Here is a 20,021-nt window from a genome sequence, read left to right as displayed (position 1 = left end):
CTCCTCGAACTTACAACTCCAGAACGACAACCTCAACGACGACTTCCGACTCTCCCAACTCCTCGATCTTCCCTCCAAGAACCAACGCGTCCTTCTCCGAATGGGTTCCAAAGATGATCTTCTTAACGCTCCCGGTATGTTCGAGGATGAAGTCTCGTCCTTCGGGGAGGGAGGGATGCTGGAGGGTAGAGGCGAGAGTGGGGAAGATGGTTTCGAGGAGGGAGGGGAGGCAGGTCGAAGGGGAAGTCGAGTTGGAGGCGAGGAAGTTTGGAGATCAAGCTGAGGTTGTTGTAAATCGAGGAGAGGAGAGAGGAGAGGTCGTGGAGAGGAAGACGAAGGGTGAGGAGGTGGTTGGGATGAGCGAACGAGTCGTCCTCCCGGTCGAAACAGTGGCAGAGAAAGGAGAACACCTCGGCGACCTCCTTTGGAGTGAACTTCCACAACACCGAAACTGCCTCTGAAAATATCGTTCCTACGTACGAGATGGAAGAACGGCGGTCGGCAAGAGCAACAAGACGGGCCTCTGCATTGATCCTGAGGATCACATCGACCGCGTCTCCGCTGTGACCACGCCCATCGATGCCGATCCAGACGACGCGCTGAGACTTCCTGATGAGATGGTAGAGGTCCATGTCGATAGCGCCTATAGAAAGTTTCAGCGTGACCTGGTATCGAGTGTCGAACGCGACCTGTTGGTAGAAGAGAGGTCGAGCGATGTGCCTCCATCGACGACAAACGAGTTGGAGGCCGACTGGGTTCCAAGGTTTCGATCCAGGAGGAGGATCTGCGATTCCGAGGAGAGCGTTCGAGTAGTGGTAGAAGGGGAAGGGTTGGTGGAGATGGTGGAGGATCTCGGTGAGGATCTCGTTCGGGAAGAGGTCGAGATCGGAGGGAGGACGAGGAGGGAGGATCTGTGATGTGGGGGAGAAAATTCAGCTCGGTTCAGTGTACAGGCTCAAGAGAAGAGAAGAAAACAAAACTAACTTTGGTAGCAGAAGATCGAGGTTTGTAGGAAGACGGGAAGGACGAAGACGACGAGGAAGCGAACGGGGAGATGGCGGTAGAGCGAGAGGGAAGTCCAGCGATGGGTCGACTTCCAGAGTTCCAGGACGACTACGGGTCGAAGAGATGTCCATAAGTGATGCGCAAGCCCATCCATAAATCTCAAGATGTAGAAGGGAAGGAGAGAGGAGAGGCGGAAACGAGACGAACCTCTGCTCCTCCTCCTCCTCCTCTCTCCGTCGCTCCTCCCTTCAACCTCTCGACCTCTCGTTCCAGGGATGCGACTCGATCCTGAAAGGCAGAGTTTCGATTTTTGAGATCTTTGTTCTCAGCGAAGAGAGGTTCTCGTTCGGCGGTGATGTCCTGAAACGATCGATAGAAGAAGAAGGAGGGAGGAGAGGTGGTGAGCCCGATCTCCTCCTGTCCACTCGTCCTCCTGCTCCTCTTCCTCACGGACGAGCTCTTCGCTCTCTTGGAACGTACCTTCCACAAGTCATCTGCGAGCTGTTGCGCCAAGGTGGGAGTCGAAGGGGCCATGGAGAATGGGAGGGAGAAGGGAGCAGAGAGGGGAGAAGTCGAGATTGACGTTCGAGTTGAAAGAGAACTTGTTTGAGTCCGTGAGAGCAACTGAGGTGTGATCTCTTGCTTCGAGGTAGAAGGCGAGTGCGAGATCGAAGGGAGAGTGGAAGACAAGTTTCGGTTTTGGGTGGTGGCGGTTTGTTGAAAGAGATATAAAAGGGAGGGAGCGATTCGACCACCGACCTTCACCCGCCCCTGCTCCTCCTTCCCTTCTCCTTCCTTTTGTGTCCCAATCCTCGCCTGGGTCTGTAAGTATCGCCCTCTTGACCTTTTCCGAAGTGTTACAGAATGTATTCTGATTCTATGCGACCCTTTTAATCTTCTGTAGGAGCGAGAAGGAACCGTAGAAAGAGAGCTCTTTGCAGCAACGAGAGGTCAACCTCACCAAGGTCCCGTTCCCTCCTTCTCCCCCCTCCCATCCTCACTCCCACCACCTCCTCTCCTCCTCAAGATGACTTCCAACGAGAAGCCCCGATACCGAGGATTCGCTCTCTCCCATCAGAAGGCTACTCTGGATGTCTCGCTCGCCACTGGACTCATCACCGGAATCACCGACCTCACCCTCCTCCCGACCTCGGACGATCTTCGAGTCCTCTACCTCCATTTCCGTCAAGGCAGAATCAAGAACATCACCTCTCCAGCTTCTCTCAATCCTTTATCTTTCACCCACAACGATCCTTTGCAATCCCTAGCTCTCTCCAATCCGGGAGACGCTCACGTCTTTCCAGAAGCAAAGAGGAAGGCTTTCGCCGCCTACGCTGAAGGAGAGGAAGGAGAACTGGCAGTCAGATTGGAGGAGGGGAGTGTCAGGAGAACAGAGGAGGATGGAACAGGGGATTTTGTGCCGGTGGTGGTGAGGATTGAGTACGAGGTCAGGGCGGGAGGGGAAGGGCTGGCTCTCTTCGGAGCTCTCGACGGAGACGACGATCTCGTGAGTTTAATCTCTTTTTATCTGTGCTATCAGTCGCAGAGAGTGGACGGAGGAGCATATCTTTGAACGTCGTGGAGTTCTGGGACGAAGAATCGCCAGAGGGAGGCTCGAGAAGCGAAACGAGCGAGCTCACCATCTTCCTTCCCTTCCCTTCCTTTCCTTTCTCCAGCACGTCCCTCACCTCTACACCTCCCCTACCTCTCCCGACGCCGCTCGATGCTGGATCCCTTGCGTCGACAACCTCTGGGAACGATGCACGTGGGAACTTGACTTCGTCGTCGCTCGGAGACTCATCGACTACCAGGATCCCCAAGAGGAAGCTGGAAGGAAGAGGAGGAAGGGAAAGGGAAAGGAGAAGGCTAGAGCTATCGAAGCCAACCCGGAGATGGGAATGCCTATCGTCGTCGCTTGTAGTGGAGAGCTTGTCGAACATGTAAGTGGTTTTGGTCCTTTCGATGAACTGTGGTGGTGGCGAGGACGCGAAGGAAAGGATCCGACGCGTGAAGCTGACCTTCGCCCTGTTTTTCTTTCTCTTCTCCAGGTCTGCCATCCCTTCAGCTCTACCAAGTCCATCTTCCGATTCGTCCAATCCATCCCTACCTCTGTCCAACACATCTCCTTCGCCGTCGGACCCTTCCACGTCGTCGCTCTCCCTCCAACTCCTGCCTCCGACTCGACTACTTCCAACGATCCCTCCCTCCCCAACTCGAACGACGAACTCGCTGCTCCAGCTCCCATCTCGGACGACTCCTCACAACCTCCCATCCACGTCTTCTGCCTTCCTGGTCTCGAGGACACCGTCGAAGTCTCAACCTCGTTCGTTCGAGCTGGAATGGACTTCTTCACGTCCGAGTACGGATCCTACCCTTTCACCACCTTCAACCTCGTCTTCGTCGACGAACCCATCGTCTCGTCGTCAGCAGGAGCAGCGATGGCCATCTTCGACTCGGATCTCCTCCATCCCAAGGAGATCATCGACCAGGCCTATGAAACTCGACTCGTCCTCTCCCACGCTCTCGCCTTCCAGTGGATCGGAATCAACATCGTCCCAAAGACCTGGTCGGACACCTGGCTCGTCAACGGTCTCTCCCTCTACATCACCGGTCTCTTCCTTCGTAAACTCCTCGGCAACAACGAGTACCGATTCAGGCTCAAGATGGATTCGATTCGTTGCGCAGAGATGGACGACGGATCTCAAGCTCCCATCTGTCTTCCTGGATCCCTCGACCCTCCCGACGCCGCGACCCTCCCCTTCGTCAACCTCAAGTCAGGTCTCGTCCTTCACATCCTCGATCGTCGACTCGGAAAGACAGGAACGTCCCTAGGTCTCTCGAGAGTCATCCCAAAGATCTTCCTCTCAGCCATCACGGGAGATCTCGCCAACAACGCCTTGTCGACGCAGGCGTTCTTGAGGATGTGCAGGAAGGTCAGCGGAGTGGACATGAGGAGTTTTGCGGAGCAGTGGGTGTGGGGGAGTGGATGTCCGAGCTTGCTCGTGACGGCTCACTTCAACAAGAAGAAGATGTTGATCGAGATGACGGCGAGGCAGACCTGTCCAGCGGTCGAGAAGAACGCGAAGGACAAGGTTCTTGCTGGGTATCTCAAGCCTACTCCCTGGTTCGAGGTCAGTCTTCTCCCTCTCCTCTCGCTCCACAGACCCCTCGACTGACTCGAATCTTCGTTTCCTTGTCTCCTTTTCCTCTCCTCCAGGGCCAGATGACGGTTCGAATCCACGAAGCCGACGGAACTCCCTACGAACACGTCCTCGACATCCGAGAAGGTTTCAAAACCTACGACGTCCCTTTCAACACCAAGTACAAGCGAGTTCGTCGAAACACCAAGCGATACCTCGCCAGGAAGGCAGCAGCAGCAGCAGCAGCAGCAGGAGACGCAGACGCCGCCGAAGCGATGGGAATGCTCGATCTCGGATTCGATCTGGCCATTTGGGAGGAGGAGGAGGAACGAGACAAGTGGAGAGTCGCAGATTGGACGGAGGAGGAGGAGAACGAGATGGTTGGAGCGCCGTACGAGTGGATCAGGTTGGACGCCGACTTCGAGTGGATCGCCAACGTTCGATTCGTCCAGCCAGACTACTATTGGGTCAGTCAGCTTCAGAGAGATAGGGACGTTGTTGCTCAGGTCGAGGTAAGTGTTTTTCAACTCTCGGTTCGTTTCGGTTCTCGCAACAAAACGCTTACCTTTCTCGGGTTCAACGCGTCTCCAGGCGATCCGAGTTCTTCAACTCAACCCCTCTCCCGTCGCCACCTGTATCCTCTCCAAGACCGTTCTCGTAACGAACTACTTCTTCCGAGTTCGAATCGAAGCTGCCAACTCTCTCGTCCTGGTGAGTTCCTTCTTCTCTCGTTCTCGAGCCTCGACGCGTCTGACCCGTCTCGTCCTCTTTCTCTCTCCAGGACTCAAACAAGAACGATCACCTCGGACTCTTCCAGCTTCTCAAGATCTTCCAAACTCGATACTGCTACCCTCCAGAGGTCGAAACGACAGACCCCTTCCAGTTCAGCTGTATCCCGAGGCCGAACGACTTTTCGGATTTCGCTGAGTACTTCGTCCAGAAGGTGAGCCTGCTTCCCCTATGCCTGCCCCGTCTCGATGTTCGCTGACTCCTTCGTCCTCTCCAGGCCGTCCTCGTTGCCCTCTCTCGATGCTACGAGCACCACAGCTTCCCCGTCATCACTCGTCTGCTCGTCGATCTTCTTCGTTACAACGATAACTCTTCCAATGGCGTTCGTTCCTCCCAGCTTCTCCTCTCTCGACTATTTGCTGAATTTTATTACTTTCGTCTTCTGTAGTACGCCGATGGAGCCTACATCGCCACCGTCATCGGATGCCTCGGTTTCTCCCTCGTCCTCTCCGCCAACCATCCTCCCCACTACGATCCCAACTCCGAAGCAGCCCAGATCGAGCGAAGGTCGAACCACGAGATCCTCCAGCAGTCTCTCGAACAAGTCACCAGGTACATGAGCATGGATCGACTGGTCCCTTCGTATCACAACGTCGTGACGATGGCTGGGATGGAGGTGAGTTCTTCGCTTCTTTCCCTCCGCTCTCCGAAACGCCGTCTGACTCTCGTGCTTCGCTTCTCAAAGCTCAAACTTCACGTTACGATGCTGGGTCTCATCCCGAACGACATCAAGTTCTTCCTCAGCTACACGAGGTGCGTCTCGTCTCCCTTTTCCTCCCTCTTCTCCCCGGAACTGACCTCGCTCGTTCCTCTTTCAGAGAGGGAAACTACGTCCCCGTTCGACTCGCCGCCTTCGACTGCCTCCTTATCTCTTCCGCTCCAGGCTCGAAAGCCGAGGTCGCCAACTACCTCTTCACCGTCGCCGCTCACGATTCCTCTCGAATCGTTCGAAGACACGTCGCTCGAGGAATTTGCGAAGCTCTCGTCTTCGCTCTGTCGGTCGGAGGAATTCGACTTCCTGCTCAGAAGGTCATCGAGGGAGAAGGTAGACCTCCCGTTGACGAGGTCGAGGTTGGGCTGAAGGCTTTGAAGAAGGAGGTTGGAAGGTCGGCTGTGATGCGAGATGGGTTGATGAGTGTGATCTCGTGAGTGCTTCGAGCGCGTCCCGTTTCTTCGACCTTCGCTGAATCCTCTCTCGCCTTCTTCTTCAGGTCCCCCGACGTCGATTTCGAAGTTCGATGGGCTATGATTCAGCTCGCAGAGATGCTCGTTCGACCAGCAGAGGAAGCCATTCCGAAGGTCGTCCTCCACCTTCCTCCGACGCCTGCTCTCGAGATCCCTCCTGCTCTCCCGACCCCGAAGATCAAGTTCTTCACTGGAAACAGTGAGTCGCAATTTTCTTCCCTCTTCTTTCACGCCGACTCGATGCTGAACCTGCCTTCGTTCTCGCAGTGTCCCAACCTTCGACTCCTTCGACTCCCTCTTACGAACCGAGCTCGTTCCTCAACAACGGTCTTCCGAGTCCAGCTATCCGACTCACCCTCAATCGACCTCCAGCGCACGCTCCTCCTGCGATTCCTCCTCCCAAGAAGAAGAAGGAGAAGGTTGTTCAGAAGGCTCAGAAGTCAGGAATGACGGCGACGGAGCTGATCGTCTGTCGAAAGTTGTTGCAGAAGATGGTGAGTCGGACCAGCCTTCCTTCTCTTCGAAGAACCTCATTGACACTTTCATTTGACTCCAGGTCGACAACAAGAACTCGATGTTCTTCCACGCTCCCGTCGATCCGATTCGAGATGGAGCTATCGAGTTCGTTCCTCCTCGTCCTTCCCTCCCCACCCTCGAGCAGATGCTGACGACCCTCCCTTTCTTCGTGATTTCCTCAGCTACTTCACCGTCATCAGGAACCCCATGGATCTCTCGACGATTCGAGCCAAGCTCGAGGACGGACAGTATCAAGATCGATTCGCTTTCAGGGACGACGTCCATCTCATCGCTTCGAACGCCATCCTCTACAACCAGCCCAACTCGACGATCGGGAAGATGAGCGAGAAGTTTGTCAGCTACTTTGATAAGCGTGAGTTTCTCCTCCTTTTCCATCATTCTCACTTCAAAGCATCTTAAAGTTGACCCTCTCTCGCCTCGCCCTTTCGTTTTCTCGTCTTTTCAGAATGGGAGACGACAGAAGGTTGGTCTCGAGTCTCTCGATCGCTCCTTTTCTTTCCCAACTGACTTCCGAGACTTCTTTTTACTCGCAGCTGTACTCAAGGCGAACAAGGAGAAGGATTCGGAACCCTCGAGAGCAGCACCCTCGCTCCCTCCGACCCCTCAAGCTGGACCTTTCGCTCCCCTTCGAATTTCCATCCCAGCCTACGCTTCCACCTCCGCCTCCGCCTCCGCCTCAGCTTCAGCTTCGATGCCTCCTCCGCCGGTCCCAGCCTCTGCTATGCAAGCTTCTTCGTCGGCATCGTCGTCGTCGTTCGTCAACAACGGAGTCGTTCCAAACCCTCCCGTTCGTCCGACGATCAAGCTCAAGCCCAAGATCAGCTTCATCGTTCCCTCCCAGAACGGATCGGCAAGCCCTTCGCCAGCACCTTCACCTCGTCCATCTCCCGCTCTACCACCTCCATCACCTCGAGATCCTCCTCCTCCCGAACTCGCCAACCCCTTCACGAAGGTCCCAAAGAAGCCCAAGGTCGTCGAACAGGCTCCGTTGCAGACCTTCGTTCCGCCACCTCCACCTCCACCTTCTCGACGGCCACAGGGAGACGAACTCGACGATCTTCTCAACGAGGAGCTTGGATTGATGGAGGAGGAGGATCCACTTCAACTCCCAGCCGGAAGCTCTCGAGCTCCCTCCATCCCTCCTCCTCCACCACCTCCTCCCGCACCAGCTCCAGCACCGAGACCGATGATGAAGATCAAGATCAAAGATCACAACTACTCCGCTCCTCTCGCTTCGCCCGCCCTACCTAATCCCGTCGTCGAGAAACCGCCCAAGAAGGTCAAGATCCGAGAGCCATCGGTCGCGTCGTCCACCTCCTCGAAGGCTCGAGATTCACCAGCTCCTCAGGTCTACAACCCACCACCTCCTCCACCTCCTCCTGCCTTTGCCCCTCAGCCGTACAATCCTCCTCAGGCTTCCTTCGATCCCCAGCCCTACAACCCTCCTCAACCTTCCTTCGCCGCTCCAGCTCCACCACCACCACCACCTCCTCCTCCTGCTCAGAAGCACGCTCTCTACCCACCACCGCCACCCGTCGCAGCAGCACCAGCTCCTCCACCACCTCCCTCGGTGCGATCGTCGACGAACGCTCTCGCTCAGCTGGTCGAGAACCGAGATCCGTTCAACCCGAGACGAGGAAAGATCATCATCCGGTCGCTGCTCATGATCAACCCTCAGTCGCTTCTCGTGAGTTTCTTTCGTCCCTTCTATCCTTCCAGCATCGCCCAAGCTGACTCTTCTCCCGTCTTTCTTGAACAGTTCGCCAAACCCGTCGATCCAGTGAAGGACGGGTGTCCGACGTGAGTCCTTTCGTTCTTTTCGTTGACGACATCGATCTGATCCCTTCCCTCTTTTCCTCTCATCTCCCCTTCAGATACTACGACGAGATCAAGAACCCCATGAGTCTCGAAGCCGCCGATCGAAAGATCTCCAACGGTCGGTACCGAACGTGGGGAGAGTTCGCCCAGGACATGAAGCTCATGTTCGACAAGTGCGTCCTTCCTTCTTCTCTTCCCTTTCTCTTTCTCGTTTCTCGTACTCACGCTCTTTCCCTTTTCAGCTGTCGATACTTCAACGGTCCTGGAGTGCTGAGCGACTGGTCCGACATCGTCGAGAAGGAGTTTGTCAAGAAGGAGTGGCCCAAGGCGATGGCGAAGGGTTTGATTCCCGACGAGAAGAAGGAACTCACGACGTTGCTGGGGAAGCTGCAGAGGTGGCCTGGAAGCGAGTGGTTCAGGGATCCCGTGAGTACCTCTTCTTTCCTCCCTCTCACTCGCTCTCTCGAAGCTGACTGCCTCGTTCGTTGCTTTTCTCAGGTCGACATCCACGCCCTCAACATCCCCGACTACCCTCGAGTGATCCAACACCCCCGTTCCCTCTCCACCATCAAAAAGAACCTCAGCAGTCCCAACTCGACCTACACCTCGGACCTGTTCGAACGAGACCTCCAGCTGGTGGTGGACAACGCGAGGGTGTTCAACGGAGCCGAGTCGATCGTGGGTCAGGCGGCGACGGCGTTGGAGAGGCATTGGAGGAGTTTGGATCCTGTTTCGGGAGGAGCTGCGGGAGGAGATGGAGGGAAGAAGAGGAAGGAGAGTGGAGAGGGAGGAGGGAGCGGGGCAGGAGGGGAGATGAAGAAGACGAAGTACTGAGGAGGGAGGGAGGGAGGCGAGGTTGGGGTTCGTGTAGTCTTTAGTCTTCCATACTGTTCCTGTCTGGTTTCTTTTTCTTTTGAATGATTTTAACGAAGCTGTTTGCTACTGGATCCGCAAGGAAAACGACTTGAGTGCTCCCAGACTAAAAAGAAACAACAAAAGTCCCCGAGGGTCTTTGCGTCCGTCCGTTTCGTTTCGTCGAGCTCACCTCTCCTTCCTTCCTTCGGCTCCCCTTCTTTCTCCCGCAACCCTTCACCCTCTTTCTTTCTCAGAGAAGATGGGAACCATCTACGCGGACGTAATCTCTACTTCCCAGGACGTCCAAGATCCACCTCCTCCGTCTCTTCCAGTCGAGAAGTCTGAACCGACGCCGCCCTCGGATTCAAGGTCGACGAGAGGGACGGCTCGACTCGGAGGAGCTGGGGTTGGTTCGCTACCGGGGAGCAGTAGTGATAGTAGTAAAGGAGGAGTAGGCGGTCCTGTTAACGCGTGAGTGTATGCTCTTTTCCAGATGGGTCGAGGCGGGAAAGGAAAGAGAGAAAGAGGGCCTCGAAGCTGACCTCTTTGCCCTTTCTCGTTCCCCTCTCTCGCTCGCATCCCATCCATCCCCTACGATCCTCTGAACCGTCGCCATGGATACTACTCGAGCAGTCCCAACCCGAATCCTTTCCTCCGCACCACTCGAAACCGACCTTCCCTTCCCAGCAGCACGATCCCTCCGTCCTTTGCTGCTGCTCCTCCTCCGGAAGAATCAACAACAGAGTCGAACGAGGTTGCATTAGAGCAGGTTCATCAGGGAAGAGTTAACGAGAACGAGATGGGAGAAGGGACGAGCTCAGGGTAAGCGCAAAGCTAGGAGAAGAGGACGAAGAGTGTCTGAGCTCAACACCAAGCTGACCTCGCTCGTTCTCCTTCCCTTCCTTTGTCGTCCACCATCTCTCTTCTTACCCCCGCCGCTTTCAACTTCTCGTCTCTCTACTGCGTCGTATCGATTCATCGCCGTCCTATCCACCACCCGCATTGCTGTCGTCGTCAAGTCCACCACCGACGAGTCAAGAGGAAGAGGAAGCTCCCAACGACTCGAGGACGCGTTCACCTCCCGCTGCTCCTCCCCTTTCGCTTCCTCTCCCTCAAGCGAACGGGTCCTCGGGAATCTCGGAGAGTCAGGATCCGTTCTATATAGAAGATCAAGCGATGGCCAGTGGTACTTCGACGTGAGTTCCTTCTTCTTTCTCTGAAGCTGAGCTCGTCGGTGTTGTTCGACTCTTGTCGACCACACGTTTCTTTGTTTTGCTTACACGCGTCTCCTCTGCTCTCCTGCCAGTCCTCTCTCCAGCCCACCACCCAACCCCTCAACTCCACCAGCTTACTTCCTCCTCCCCGCTCAGCCTTCCAACCCTCTCGCTCTCGGCCTCGCTCCTCCCCTCTCCCTCTCCCGCCCAGCCTCACCCAAAACGCTCACAGCCGCTCAAAAAGGCAAAGGAAAAGCCTCCGCACCGGTGGAACCTCGGATGGCGAGAGCGAGACGGTCTACGGCGAGTTTGGGAGGCTTGGCGGTCGGGATGGGAGGCATGGGCGGCGTCTCGGAGAGGAAGGAGGTGGAGCAGTTGGTGAGGGAGTGTAGGGATCGGATGGGTGAGTGTGCGAGGTTCTTTCATCTTTTCCTGAAGAGCACAAGGAGTAAAGCTGATTCGCCCTTCGTTCCCGTTCTTCGTTCTCGTTCGCTTCGCTCCTTTCCCAGCCAACTCCTCAACAACAGACGGTTCCTCCCTCCCTCCTTTACTCCTCACCACCCTCCCGCTCAACGAAGTCCTACCAGCACCGACCGTGTACGATTTCAACGCCGCTTCGACTTCAACTTCAACTTCAACGCCGGTCTCGGTCCTGGATCCAGCAGCGATCCAAGCTCAAGCTCAGATTGAAACGCCTTCCTTCCGGTTGATCGACGAGAAGGCTGAGTTGGAGAGGAGAGGAGGATCCGGGGCTGGGTTGGGGAGGGCGATGAGGAAGAGGGGGGAGGAGGAGGTGAGTCGGATCTCGTCCTTGATTTTCCTCTCCCGAGACGCGAGCGAAGCGAGACTGAGGCAGAACAAATTGACGCTTGCTTGGATGATCTATCTAGGCCGAGGAAACGACGGACGCCCACTACAACCAGCTCCACAAGAAGTACGAGACGTTCGAGAAGCGACAGCGACGGAGGGAGAAGGAACGGCTGCAGCATGAGAGGTACAAGATGAAGGAGAGGGTGGATTTGATAAGGGGGATGGATGGGAAGAGGTGAGTCTCCGAAACCCGTTTTCTCTTCTCTTTCGGGTTTCGAAGAAGAGGAGCGAGAGGAAGGAGAAGAGGAGAGGGACGGGAGGGCTGATTCGGTTTCGTTCGTTTGGTTGCAGCTTCGCCGCTCTCGTTGCTTCAGGGGACGCTCCACCTGCGGATGGACACGTTCGGAAGGTGGTTCATCCCGAGGAGATCCGATCGAAGATGCTGGAGGAGGCGGAGGAGGTGTTGAGGAGGTACGATCAGTTGCTTCCTGTGGAGAGTCGGATGTAAGTCTTCTTTCCCTCCCTCGTTTCTCCCACTCTTTTGACCTTTCTCGAACCCGAATTCACACTCGAACCTGACTTCCGCTTCTGATGGTTTGGTACTTTAGGAAACAAAAACGGCTCGACGACCTCGCAGACGATTCCGGATCGGACGCGACTCCTCCTCCCGCCCCTCCTCCTTCCTTCACTCGAACGTCCTCCTCCCTGAGACCTCCAACGCTCAACACCGTCAACTCCCACTCCCACTCCTCAATAAAACCCGCGCCCTCAACCTCCTCCCTCAGCATCAAACTCCGAATCCCAGCCTCAGCCCTCGCTTCCTCCGCGTCGTTGATCAGTCCTGCGGTCGATTCACCCACGGCCAAGTCGCCGAGGAAGGGGAAGGGGCCGGGTAGGTTGAAGGCGACGAAGAAGTTGAAGGGGAAGGGGAAGAGGAAGAGAGCTGAAGAGGAGGAGGAGGAGGAAGGAGAAGAGGAGGGTCTGACGGGAGACGACGAAGAGGACGAGGAAGTCGAGGAAGACGCCGACGTCGAGGACGAATCTCAACTACAACCCAAGTCGAAATCCAAACCCAAACCTCGTCCAAGCAGAGCCAAACCCAAACCCTCCTCCTCCTCCCTCCTCGTCGAACAACCTCCCCTCCTCGGACCCGAAGCCTCAGCAACGTTGCCGCCGCCGCCGATCTTTGAACCCTACGACGAGTTCAAGTACTGGCCGAGGGCATTTGGGATGTCGTTGTTGGAGAAGACGTCGATGAGGCATTGGGAGGCGGTTGGGAAGGAGGTGGATGGGGTGGTTGATAAGTTGGAGGCGGAGGAGGTTGGAGAGGGAGAGGGAGGAGAAATGGAGGTTGATGGACCAGCAGCGGTGGAAGCCGTCGTCGCCAATGGAGTTCCAGCAGCGGGTTCATCGTCGACGTCGACGCGTCCGAGATCGTCTCGTTCTTCCGGAGAAGGACCCTTGACTTTGACGCTCCCTCCGGCCCTGGTTCTCGATCCGCTACCTCCCGCGCCTGCACCACTCCCACCACCACCTCCTCCTCCTCCAGCAGCAGCAACTGAACCTCTACCCTCCCTTCCCTCCGTCGCCAATGACCTACCCTCCTCCTCAACGACCCAACTCACCCTCCCGCTCCCCAAACCAAAAGCACCAAGGAAACCCCCCGTCAAGACCGTTTCGGCTCTGGTGGCAGGACGAGCACCGAGGTTCAACACTCCTTGGGGAGTCAAGATGCCGGATATCGTGGGGTGGAAGAACGATTTCGATTTGGATGGGGAGTGAGTCGTTTTCGTCTCGTTTCATTTCATCTCTCGTTCGTTCTCGGGGAACTAACTCGACGCTTTGTTGTGCTGCGTGTAGGTTCTGGATGCTGATGCTTGCGGAGAGGGAGGAGAAGAGGGCTGGGGGTGGTGGTGGAGTTGAAGTTGGAGAGGGAGAGGGAGCGGGAGGGAGTTCGACGGCGGACGCGACGGGAGCAGTGAGAGGGGAGGACGTTGGTGGTGATGTGGTGATGGAGTAGGCTCTGATACAGTCGTCATCTCTATATGTATCGCATAGGCATGCTTGCTTCGATGCTCTTCGAGAGATATGGAAAGGTCGAAGGGTGAGGAGAGTGAGCCGTACTCCGGAGGGAGATTTGGGCGATTCTTGAGTCTTCGGAAGATAACTTGGCCGGAGGGGCCCAAGCAGAATACAGGACTCGCTCGTTGATGGAGGGCTGAGCGTGAAAGAAGTTGGGGAATCGATGGGTCGACGCGTCGAAACTCGAAGCTCGTCGTTATCGTTAGTTCCGAGAGGAGAAGCAAGAAGGCGTCGATGCTGATACGTTTTAGACAATTAGACGTAAGAGATTGAAGCTAGGGTTATCGAGAGTGGTAGGGGAAAGGGACACGGTTTCTGGCGAGAAACTGACTTTCCGAGAAGTACGCGTCGTTTCCGTCGAAGGATCGTCAAAGGCACCGAATTTGGGGAAAAAAAAGTACATGACCAAAACCCCAAACTCAAACTAAGCAACAACTCTCAACCCAGCAAAGCTCTCGTGCCCAATCGCCTTCTGCATAACGACGAGCGGATCGAGTCCTGATCCCTTCTCGACGGAGTTCCCCAGAGCGTCGACTTGGAGGAAAGTCTCGTCCTCGGGGTAGTCTCCTCCCTGTCGATGGTGAGGAGACGAGAGAATAATCAGTTCGGTTCTCGTCGAGCGGAGAGATGAAAGCAACGGACCTCAAGGAAAACCTTCAGCAAAGCTGCTGAATATCCCGAGACGAGAGCGACGCCGGGCGTCTGACTGGTGACGGGCTTGGAGACGGTTCCGTTGAGGTTCCAGAAGACCTGAGAAAGGGGACGAATGGAGGAAGAAGGTCAGCTCAGCGGTCTCGAAAAAAGAGAGGGCAGAGAATGAAAGAAACGAGACGCACCAGTTCGGGAAGATCATAGCCCTCGGCTTCGAACTCTCGCTTGATGATCTCGAAGTGAGTTTCCTGGTAGCTTCCAGCGTGATCGAATTCCATGTCGGAGAAGCTGAGAAAGAGGAGAAGAGGTAAAGTCAGGACGCGTCGTTCGAGGTTCAAAAGTGGAGGAACTCACACGTAGAGTCTCTTGATCATCTCCTCTGGTTTCAATGAAGCAGCTTTGGACTTGTTCAGGATGAGTCTGAAGGTAGCCATGAAGCTGCGGGTCGAAAGAAGATCTGGATTAGCTCTTTCGAAAGGAAGAAGAAAAGACCGACTTCGTCCACTCACTCCGTGTTCATACCCCAGCCCGTACGCTCCATCTTCTGGACGATCTCGACGAAGTCACTCTCCAGATCGATGTCGACGATTTGGGGAGTTCCAGAGAAAGTGATGAAGGTTCCGTTGAACGGCTCGGGTGCGATCTGAGAAAGGAGGAGCGAAAGGCCGATTGAAGAGTCGATGGGAGAGGTTCGATCTTTGAAGCTGTAGATACGACGAGGAAAAGAAGCGAAGGCGCAGAAAACGCGTCAGGAAAAGTTTGGAAAGGAAGGGAACGAAGAGACAGACTCACGTCGGGGAGACTGGCGACGCGACGAGGAAAAGAGATGTGAAGGTCAGAATCGGCCAGGCTCAGACAACGAGAGAGAAAATCAGACTCACACATGGAACCAGAAACGTCAGCGACAGCAATCGCCTCTCCCATCTTCCCACTCTCTCTAACGGACTCGACGAGCGTCCCCCACTGAGCTCCTAAAACGTCTCCGATCCCTCCCTCTTTCTCGACGTGCGTCAACCTTCTCGCCTCAGCTACCAAGCTCGCAGGAGTCAGAGCAGCTCCACTGATGCTTCTGTTTCCCTTCTTGACCTCGATGAGGAACTCCTTGAATCGAACCGTGTCCTTCTCGAGAAAGGTGCGTTTGTATCGCTTCATGGCGAGGGAGGGAACTCGAGGGTAGGCGACCTCGGAGCAGGCCTTGGCGGAGAGAGGTCTTTCGGGGATTTGAGAGGCAGCTCGGAGCGGAGAGAGGTACGTCTTTTGGAGTGCTGAGAGGAGGTAGGAGGAGGCAGTGGTGGGAGGAAGGTTGGGGAAGAGGAGGACGGCGACCGATTCGGGGAGAAGAGTTTGGAGGGCGAGATTGGATCCAGGGGAGGGAAGCCACTTGGCAGCGAGGGAGATAGGGGACGAAGGAGAGGATTGGATGAGGTTTAGGTCGTGTTGAAGCTGGGTTGCGAAGATCTTGGCGACTCGGATGTGGAGAAGTCGGTAGCTGAGGGACGAAAGACGAAAACGAACGACGCGTCGGATGAAAGTCCCTCGAGAAGTCTTCGACCCGTACTCGAAGAGATGAGATTCTACTCACCTGCGATCCTCCTTGTAGAGCCTCTCGACTCTGTTCCTTGCCTCTTCCTTCTTCCTAGCTCTCTCCCTAGCAGCGTCGACCTTCGCCAGTTCCGCCTCCCTCTCGTGCTTCTCGACTCTCTCGGTCTTGACCATCTCGAATAGCTTCGGCTCCGACTCCTTGAGTGCGAGATCGTTCTTCCACTTCTGAAGTCTCCTCTGACCATTCTCTCGTCGATGATGCTTGTCGTTCTTGGGCGTAGCTCGAGGTGGAGAGAGGAGGGACGAGACGGTCGACGCCGACGACGATCCGGAGCTGAGAGCCGACTGGGTAGCGAGGAAGAGCAGGTTGGGAAGATCGCAGTCTGTAAAGAGGGCGAGATATCAGGTCAGATTACTGTACCGAAGGAGACTAAAGGTGAAAGCGGAGATGGAAGTCAACTCACAGTATCCGTGAGATCGCGCGTTCGCGGGATCGAGCTCGTCGTCCCCTCCCTTCTTCCCATCCCCGTTCAACAACTCCTCCTCTTCATCGACCATGTCGAACTCCTCCTCTCCCTTCTTCTTCTCCTTCTTCGCCCTCTTCGACCTAGGCTGAACCAGCTCCTCCAAGTTCTCGAGAAACGTCCTCGGACTCTTCTGCCAGAGCCAGCCCATTCCGACGTAGAAAGCCTCTCTGTCTCCTTTCCCGTTGGGGATCGATCGAGCGTGAAAGATGATTCGAAGAGTGTCGAGGGGGGATGCGTTCCAGGCTGCTTCGAAGAGAGGAGCGAGGGAGGGTCCGAGGGGCGAGGAGAGGGAGTGGAAGAGGTCGAGAAGTGGATCCAGCGTGGAAGAATGAGTAAGTCCAGCGTTGGCAGTGAGACGGAAGTTGGAAGATGGGTCGAAGGGAGGAGTGGCAGCTCGAAGAGCGTCGAGGAAGGAAGACGAGGACGAAGGGGGAGGAGGAGAGGAGGGGATAGGAGTGGTGGTGGTGGTGGTGGCGTTGTGCGAGGGAAGATTTTGAAGAAGTTGGTCGTAGAGATTTGCTGAAGTGAGAGCGGGATCGGAGAGGATTGAAGGAGGAGCAGAGAAAGAGGAAGTCATCTTGGTCTTCGTTCGATGATGGTGGTCAGGAAGAAGGAAGAGGAAGCGGACGAGAAACGATGAGCCCGAAAGGGGGATGATTTCGAGTCAATATTTTCTCTTTTAACTGGAGAGGAAGGCGGAAGTTAAAAAATGCTCTATTGAAGGACCGGACTGATTCAGGCAAATTTAACTGGTCGTAACTGTCCATTCTCGTCTTGAAAGGGTGAAGCGACGCGTCCTTGAGTGGTCGGACGACCGTTCCTCGTCGCTTCTGCTCCCGTCCAGGCATCGATCCTCCGCGATCGCAGCTCAAATGAGTGATACATCCGACACTCTGAAAGCCCTGAGTGATCAGGCTGCAGGAGCGGAAAGAGACGTGCGTCCGAGGGAGACACGTCGCACACATCGAGGCACGGTCAAGCGCTGGACGGGTTTCTCCAAACGTCTTCCAGACTTCTTCCCCATTCAGATCTTTCTCAATCTCGAGCTTGATCCCTGACATGTTCTGCTCGTATCGATTCTTACCCTTCGGCTGTATCCGAAAGCCCAAAAACTCAGCCCAATCTTTCTGTTTTTCAGCTCGATCTTCCCTCCCAACGTCGAGGAGCTCTCACAGAACCAAACGATGACTGCAACATCAACCTCGCCTCTCCTACCTCCTCCCTCAGCTCCTCCCGCATCGTCGTATGGATCGAGAACAGAAGACGGACACGAGCATGCTCTTCGAGAATCGGACGAGGAGGAGGCGATCAAGAGCGAGCCTTTGAAAGCTCACAAGGAGTTCAAGGAGATTGCTCTGCTTTGCTTCGGACTTTGGACGAGGTGAGTCAACTCTGCTCTCGTGCTCATGGAGCTCCTCGGATGTTGGAAGGAGCAAGAGGTGAGGCAGACGAGCATCAAGCTCAAAAAGCATCGGAGCTCGCCCTGTCACCTCGCCCTTTTCGTTTGCCCAAAGACTAGGAGGGAAAAGTGGCAGCTTCTATCCTTGCAGGGTCTCTAAATGGGGTCACAGTATAGAAACGAGGATCCTTAGAAGGCGGAGAGGGGATGCTAGGGCCGCGAAGAAGAGCGCCCAAAGAAAGTTCGAGCTGACCGTTCTCTCCTTCCTCCACCTCCTCCCTCCTCTTCTCCTCTTCTCGCTCTCTCCTCCCATCTTTCTCGACTTTCCGACGCTCAGCGTCTACTGTGCCGCTCTCAACGCCTCTATCACCGCAAACCTACAGATCGAGATCGGATCTTACTTCAAAGCAGGACATCTAGCGTCGTGGCTCGGAGGATCGTATCTGCTTGGAGTCGCCGCCCTCACTCGTGAGCACCATCCAAAGCTCTCTCGATTACTAGCCCTATCCCTCGATCTTGTGTGCTGATAGAGCCGTCACTTTTGCAGCTCTTTGGGGTCGACTCAGTAACATTATCGGCAGGAGAAGTGCTATCATCACCGCGATGGTCTTCTTCACTTCGGGCACCTTGGGTTGTGCTATCTCTCCCTCGATGGGGGTGATTCTGTTCAGTCGACTCGTCGCTGGATGCGGAGGTGGAGGGTCCGTATATATATGCTCTCCCTTTCACCCTCAGTCCAAAAAGGGAAGCAGGACTGACGCGTTTTCTCTTCGTTCGTCCTCGGTTCCTCGATCAGGCTTCTCACCGTCACGGCCATCATCATCTCCGATCTCGTCTCTCTACAAGACCGTGGACTGTACCAGGGATACGTGAATTTGCTCTTCGGAGCTGGATCTGCATCTGGAGCGATTTTTGGAGGAGCTGTCGCGGATCGGTTTGGTTGGAGGTTCGTTCGTCCCGCCTCTTCTCTTTTCTCCGCTCACTCCTGCTGGATCTGATCTTCTCACTTCTTCTCCTTCAAGATGGGCTTTTGGAATGCAGGTCCTACCTCTCCTCGTATCCTTTACTCTCATCCTATGGAAGGTGCATGTTCCGGCGCCGATCAACGCTCAAACTCCCTGGCAGCTTTTCAAGAGGATTGACTGGCTAGGAGCGTTCTTGATCGTCACATCGGTACGTCTGTCATCATCTACTTCTCGTACGATCTGAGACCTGACTGTCGGCCTCGTTCTCACAGGTTACCTCCCTTATGCTCTCGCTCTCCCTCCACTCCGCGTCTTCTCTTCCTTGGTCTCACCCTGCCGTGTACCTCCTCCTCGCCCTATTTTTAGCTTCTACAATTGGATTCTGGGCCTGCGAGCAGTATCACGCAGCGGAGCCGCTTATCCCCATGAGCCTCTTGACGATGCGAACACCCTCGCTCGTCTTGACGGCCTTTTTGCTTCTCACGATGACGGGATTTGCTCGAGTGAGAGACTTCTCCATCTCTCTTACCGCCCGTCGACTGAGAACTACTGCTGACTATATTTTCTCCAGATCTTCATGCTTCCTCTATATCTCCACGTCGTTCGAGGATACAACGGGTCTAAAACAGGTTCGTCGCGTCACGTTCTCCCTTCGGTCCCTCTCAGTACGCTGATTTCGATTCCTCCATCACTTTTCCAGGCCTCATTCTCCTTCCCTCTTCCATCGTCGGATCAGCTGGAAGTCTCTTCGCCGGGTGGTGAGTCGAGTTCGAGACTGCTCCCGAGAATCTCACCCACTCCCTCTCTTCTCCTCCCTCCTTTCCAGGTACATGCGCAAGACCGGAGCTTACAAACGACTTACAATCATCTGTTCGGTCATCCCGATGATCTCTTCTTTGTCGTTCTTGACGTGGGGCGTCGGAGCCAACGTTCATCGAGTTTGGATCGAGATGGCACTCGCCTCGTTTGGAGGCGGAGTCGTCAGTGGGTGGCTCTTCGTGCTTCTTGACGCAGTAGTGATACACCTACTGACATCCGTCCCTTCGTTCCGAAACTACTAGTCACGACCTTTCTGAGTGAGCCCAAACTTCACATCTCTCGACGCGTCCTTGAATTCCCGCTGACGATTTCCTTCCCTCGTCTTCAGCTGCTCTCATCGCTGCCGTCAGCAAGGAACACAGTCAGTATACATCAGATCACTCTCGCACAGATACTCAAGCTGACGTCTCTCCTCTTCTCAGTGGCCATCGCAATTTCTGCGTCGTAGTCAGTCCTCCCCTTCTTTCCTCGATGCCGCTCGTTCTTTCACCACTAATTGTCGTCACTAATGTTCACCACTAACCGTTGTCTCAGTCTCTTTCGATCTCTCGGGCAAGTCCTCGGTGTTGCTCTCACCGGAGCTCTTCAGCAACTCGTCCTCACTCGAAGTCTCGCTCAACGCCTGCCCGAAACGGACCCAGAGGTGTGTCTCTCTCCTTCTCTCCCTATTACACCGTCCCTTA

At 55.3% G+C, this 20,021-nt stretch overlaps 4 protein-coding genes across 4 annotated transcripts; 2 read left to right on the top strand and 2 right to left on the bottom strand.

Annotated features, from left to right (window-relative positions):
* Nucleotides 1–227: 227 nt before the first annotated feature.
* BDY24DRAFT_393188 (uncharacterized protein) lies at nucleotides 228–1,262 on the bottom strand (the record flags this gene model as incomplete). The annotated part of the gene is made up of 2 exons (XM_076641016.1): nucleotides 985–1,262; nucleotides 228–911 (listed from the first exon to the last, which is right to left on the bottom strand). Coding segments are annotated over exons 1-2 (812 nt in total), but the record flags the coding sequence as incomplete, so codon positions are not given.
* A 507-nt stretch (nucleotides 1,263–1,769) lies between these two features.
* Nucleotides 1,770–13,373, top strand: BDY24DRAFT_442432 (uncharacterized protein; the record flags this gene model as incomplete). Its single annotated transcript, XM_076644683.1, has 30 exons — nucleotides 1,770–1,829; nucleotides 1,910–2,512; nucleotides 2,682–2,945; nucleotides 3,054–4,136; nucleotides 4,223–4,657; nucleotides 4,737–4,856; nucleotides 4,927–5,088; nucleotides 5,152–5,256; nucleotides 5,323–5,550; nucleotides 5,620–5,687; nucleotides 5,753–6,079; nucleotides 6,146–6,318; nucleotides 6,387–6,613; nucleotides 6,676–6,740; nucleotides 6,818–7,008; nucleotides 7,102–7,119; nucleotides 7,190–8,343; nucleotides 8,416–8,456; nucleotides 8,531–8,647; nucleotides 8,717–8,900; nucleotides 8,973–9,252; nucleotides 9,584–9,800; nucleotides 9,963–10,151; nucleotides 10,349–10,525; nucleotides 10,636–10,946; nucleotides 11,053–11,336; nucleotides 11,434–11,588; nucleotides 11,705–11,857; nucleotides 11,962–13,131; nucleotides 13,214–13,373. Exons 2-30 carry the CDS (start codon nucleotides 2,033–2,035, stop codon nucleotides 13,371–13,373), a joined length of 8,538 nt encoding a protein of 2,845 aa, XP_076495674.1. The 5' UTR covers nucleotides 1,770–1,829; nucleotides 1,910–2,032.
* A 486-nt stretch (nucleotides 13,374–13,859) lies between these two features.
* On the bottom strand, nucleotides 13,860–16,732 carry BDY24DRAFT_370914 (uncharacterized protein; the record flags this gene model as incomplete). Its single annotated transcript, XM_076638131.1, has 9 exons — nucleotides 13,860–14,006; nucleotides 14,078–14,185; nucleotides 14,272–14,374; nucleotides 14,441–14,524; nucleotides 14,596–14,790; nucleotides 14,879–14,888; nucleotides 14,968–15,575; nucleotides 15,669–16,011; nucleotides 16,093–16,732. 9 exons carry the CDS (start codon nucleotides 16,730–16,732, stop codon nucleotides 13,860–13,862), a joined length of 2,238 nt encoding a protein of 745 aa, XP_076495673.1.
* A 607-nt stretch (nucleotides 16,733–17,339) lies between these two features.
* Nucleotides 17,340–19,786, top strand: BDY24DRAFT_407300 (major facilitator superfamily domain-containing protein; the record flags this gene model as incomplete). Its single annotated transcript, XM_076642748.1, has 10 exons — nucleotides 17,340–17,536; nucleotides 17,892–18,022; nucleotides 18,102–18,255; nucleotides 18,351–18,500; nucleotides 18,577–18,727; nucleotides 18,792–19,022; nucleotides 19,091–19,148; nucleotides 19,220–19,277; nucleotides 19,346–19,499; nucleotides 19,667–19,786. 10 exons carry the CDS (start codon nucleotides 17,340–17,342, stop codon nucleotides 19,784–19,786), a joined length of 1,404 nt encoding a protein of 467 aa, XP_076495672.1.
* Between the last annotated feature and the right edge of the window lie 235 nt (nucleotides 19,787–20,021).

The sequence above is a fragment of the Mrakia frigida genome (assembly GCF_051309035.1).
Source record: "Mrakia frigida strain ATCC 22029 unplaced genomic scaffold BDY24scaffold_20, whole genome shotgun sequence".
Lineage (NCBI taxonomy): Eukaryota > Fungi > Basidiomycota > Tremellomycetes > Cystofilobasidiales > Mrakiaceae > Mrakia > Mrakia frigida.
The sequence above is the reverse complement of the archived record's forward strand: the minus strand, read 5'-3'. Positions and strand labels throughout refer to the sequence as shown.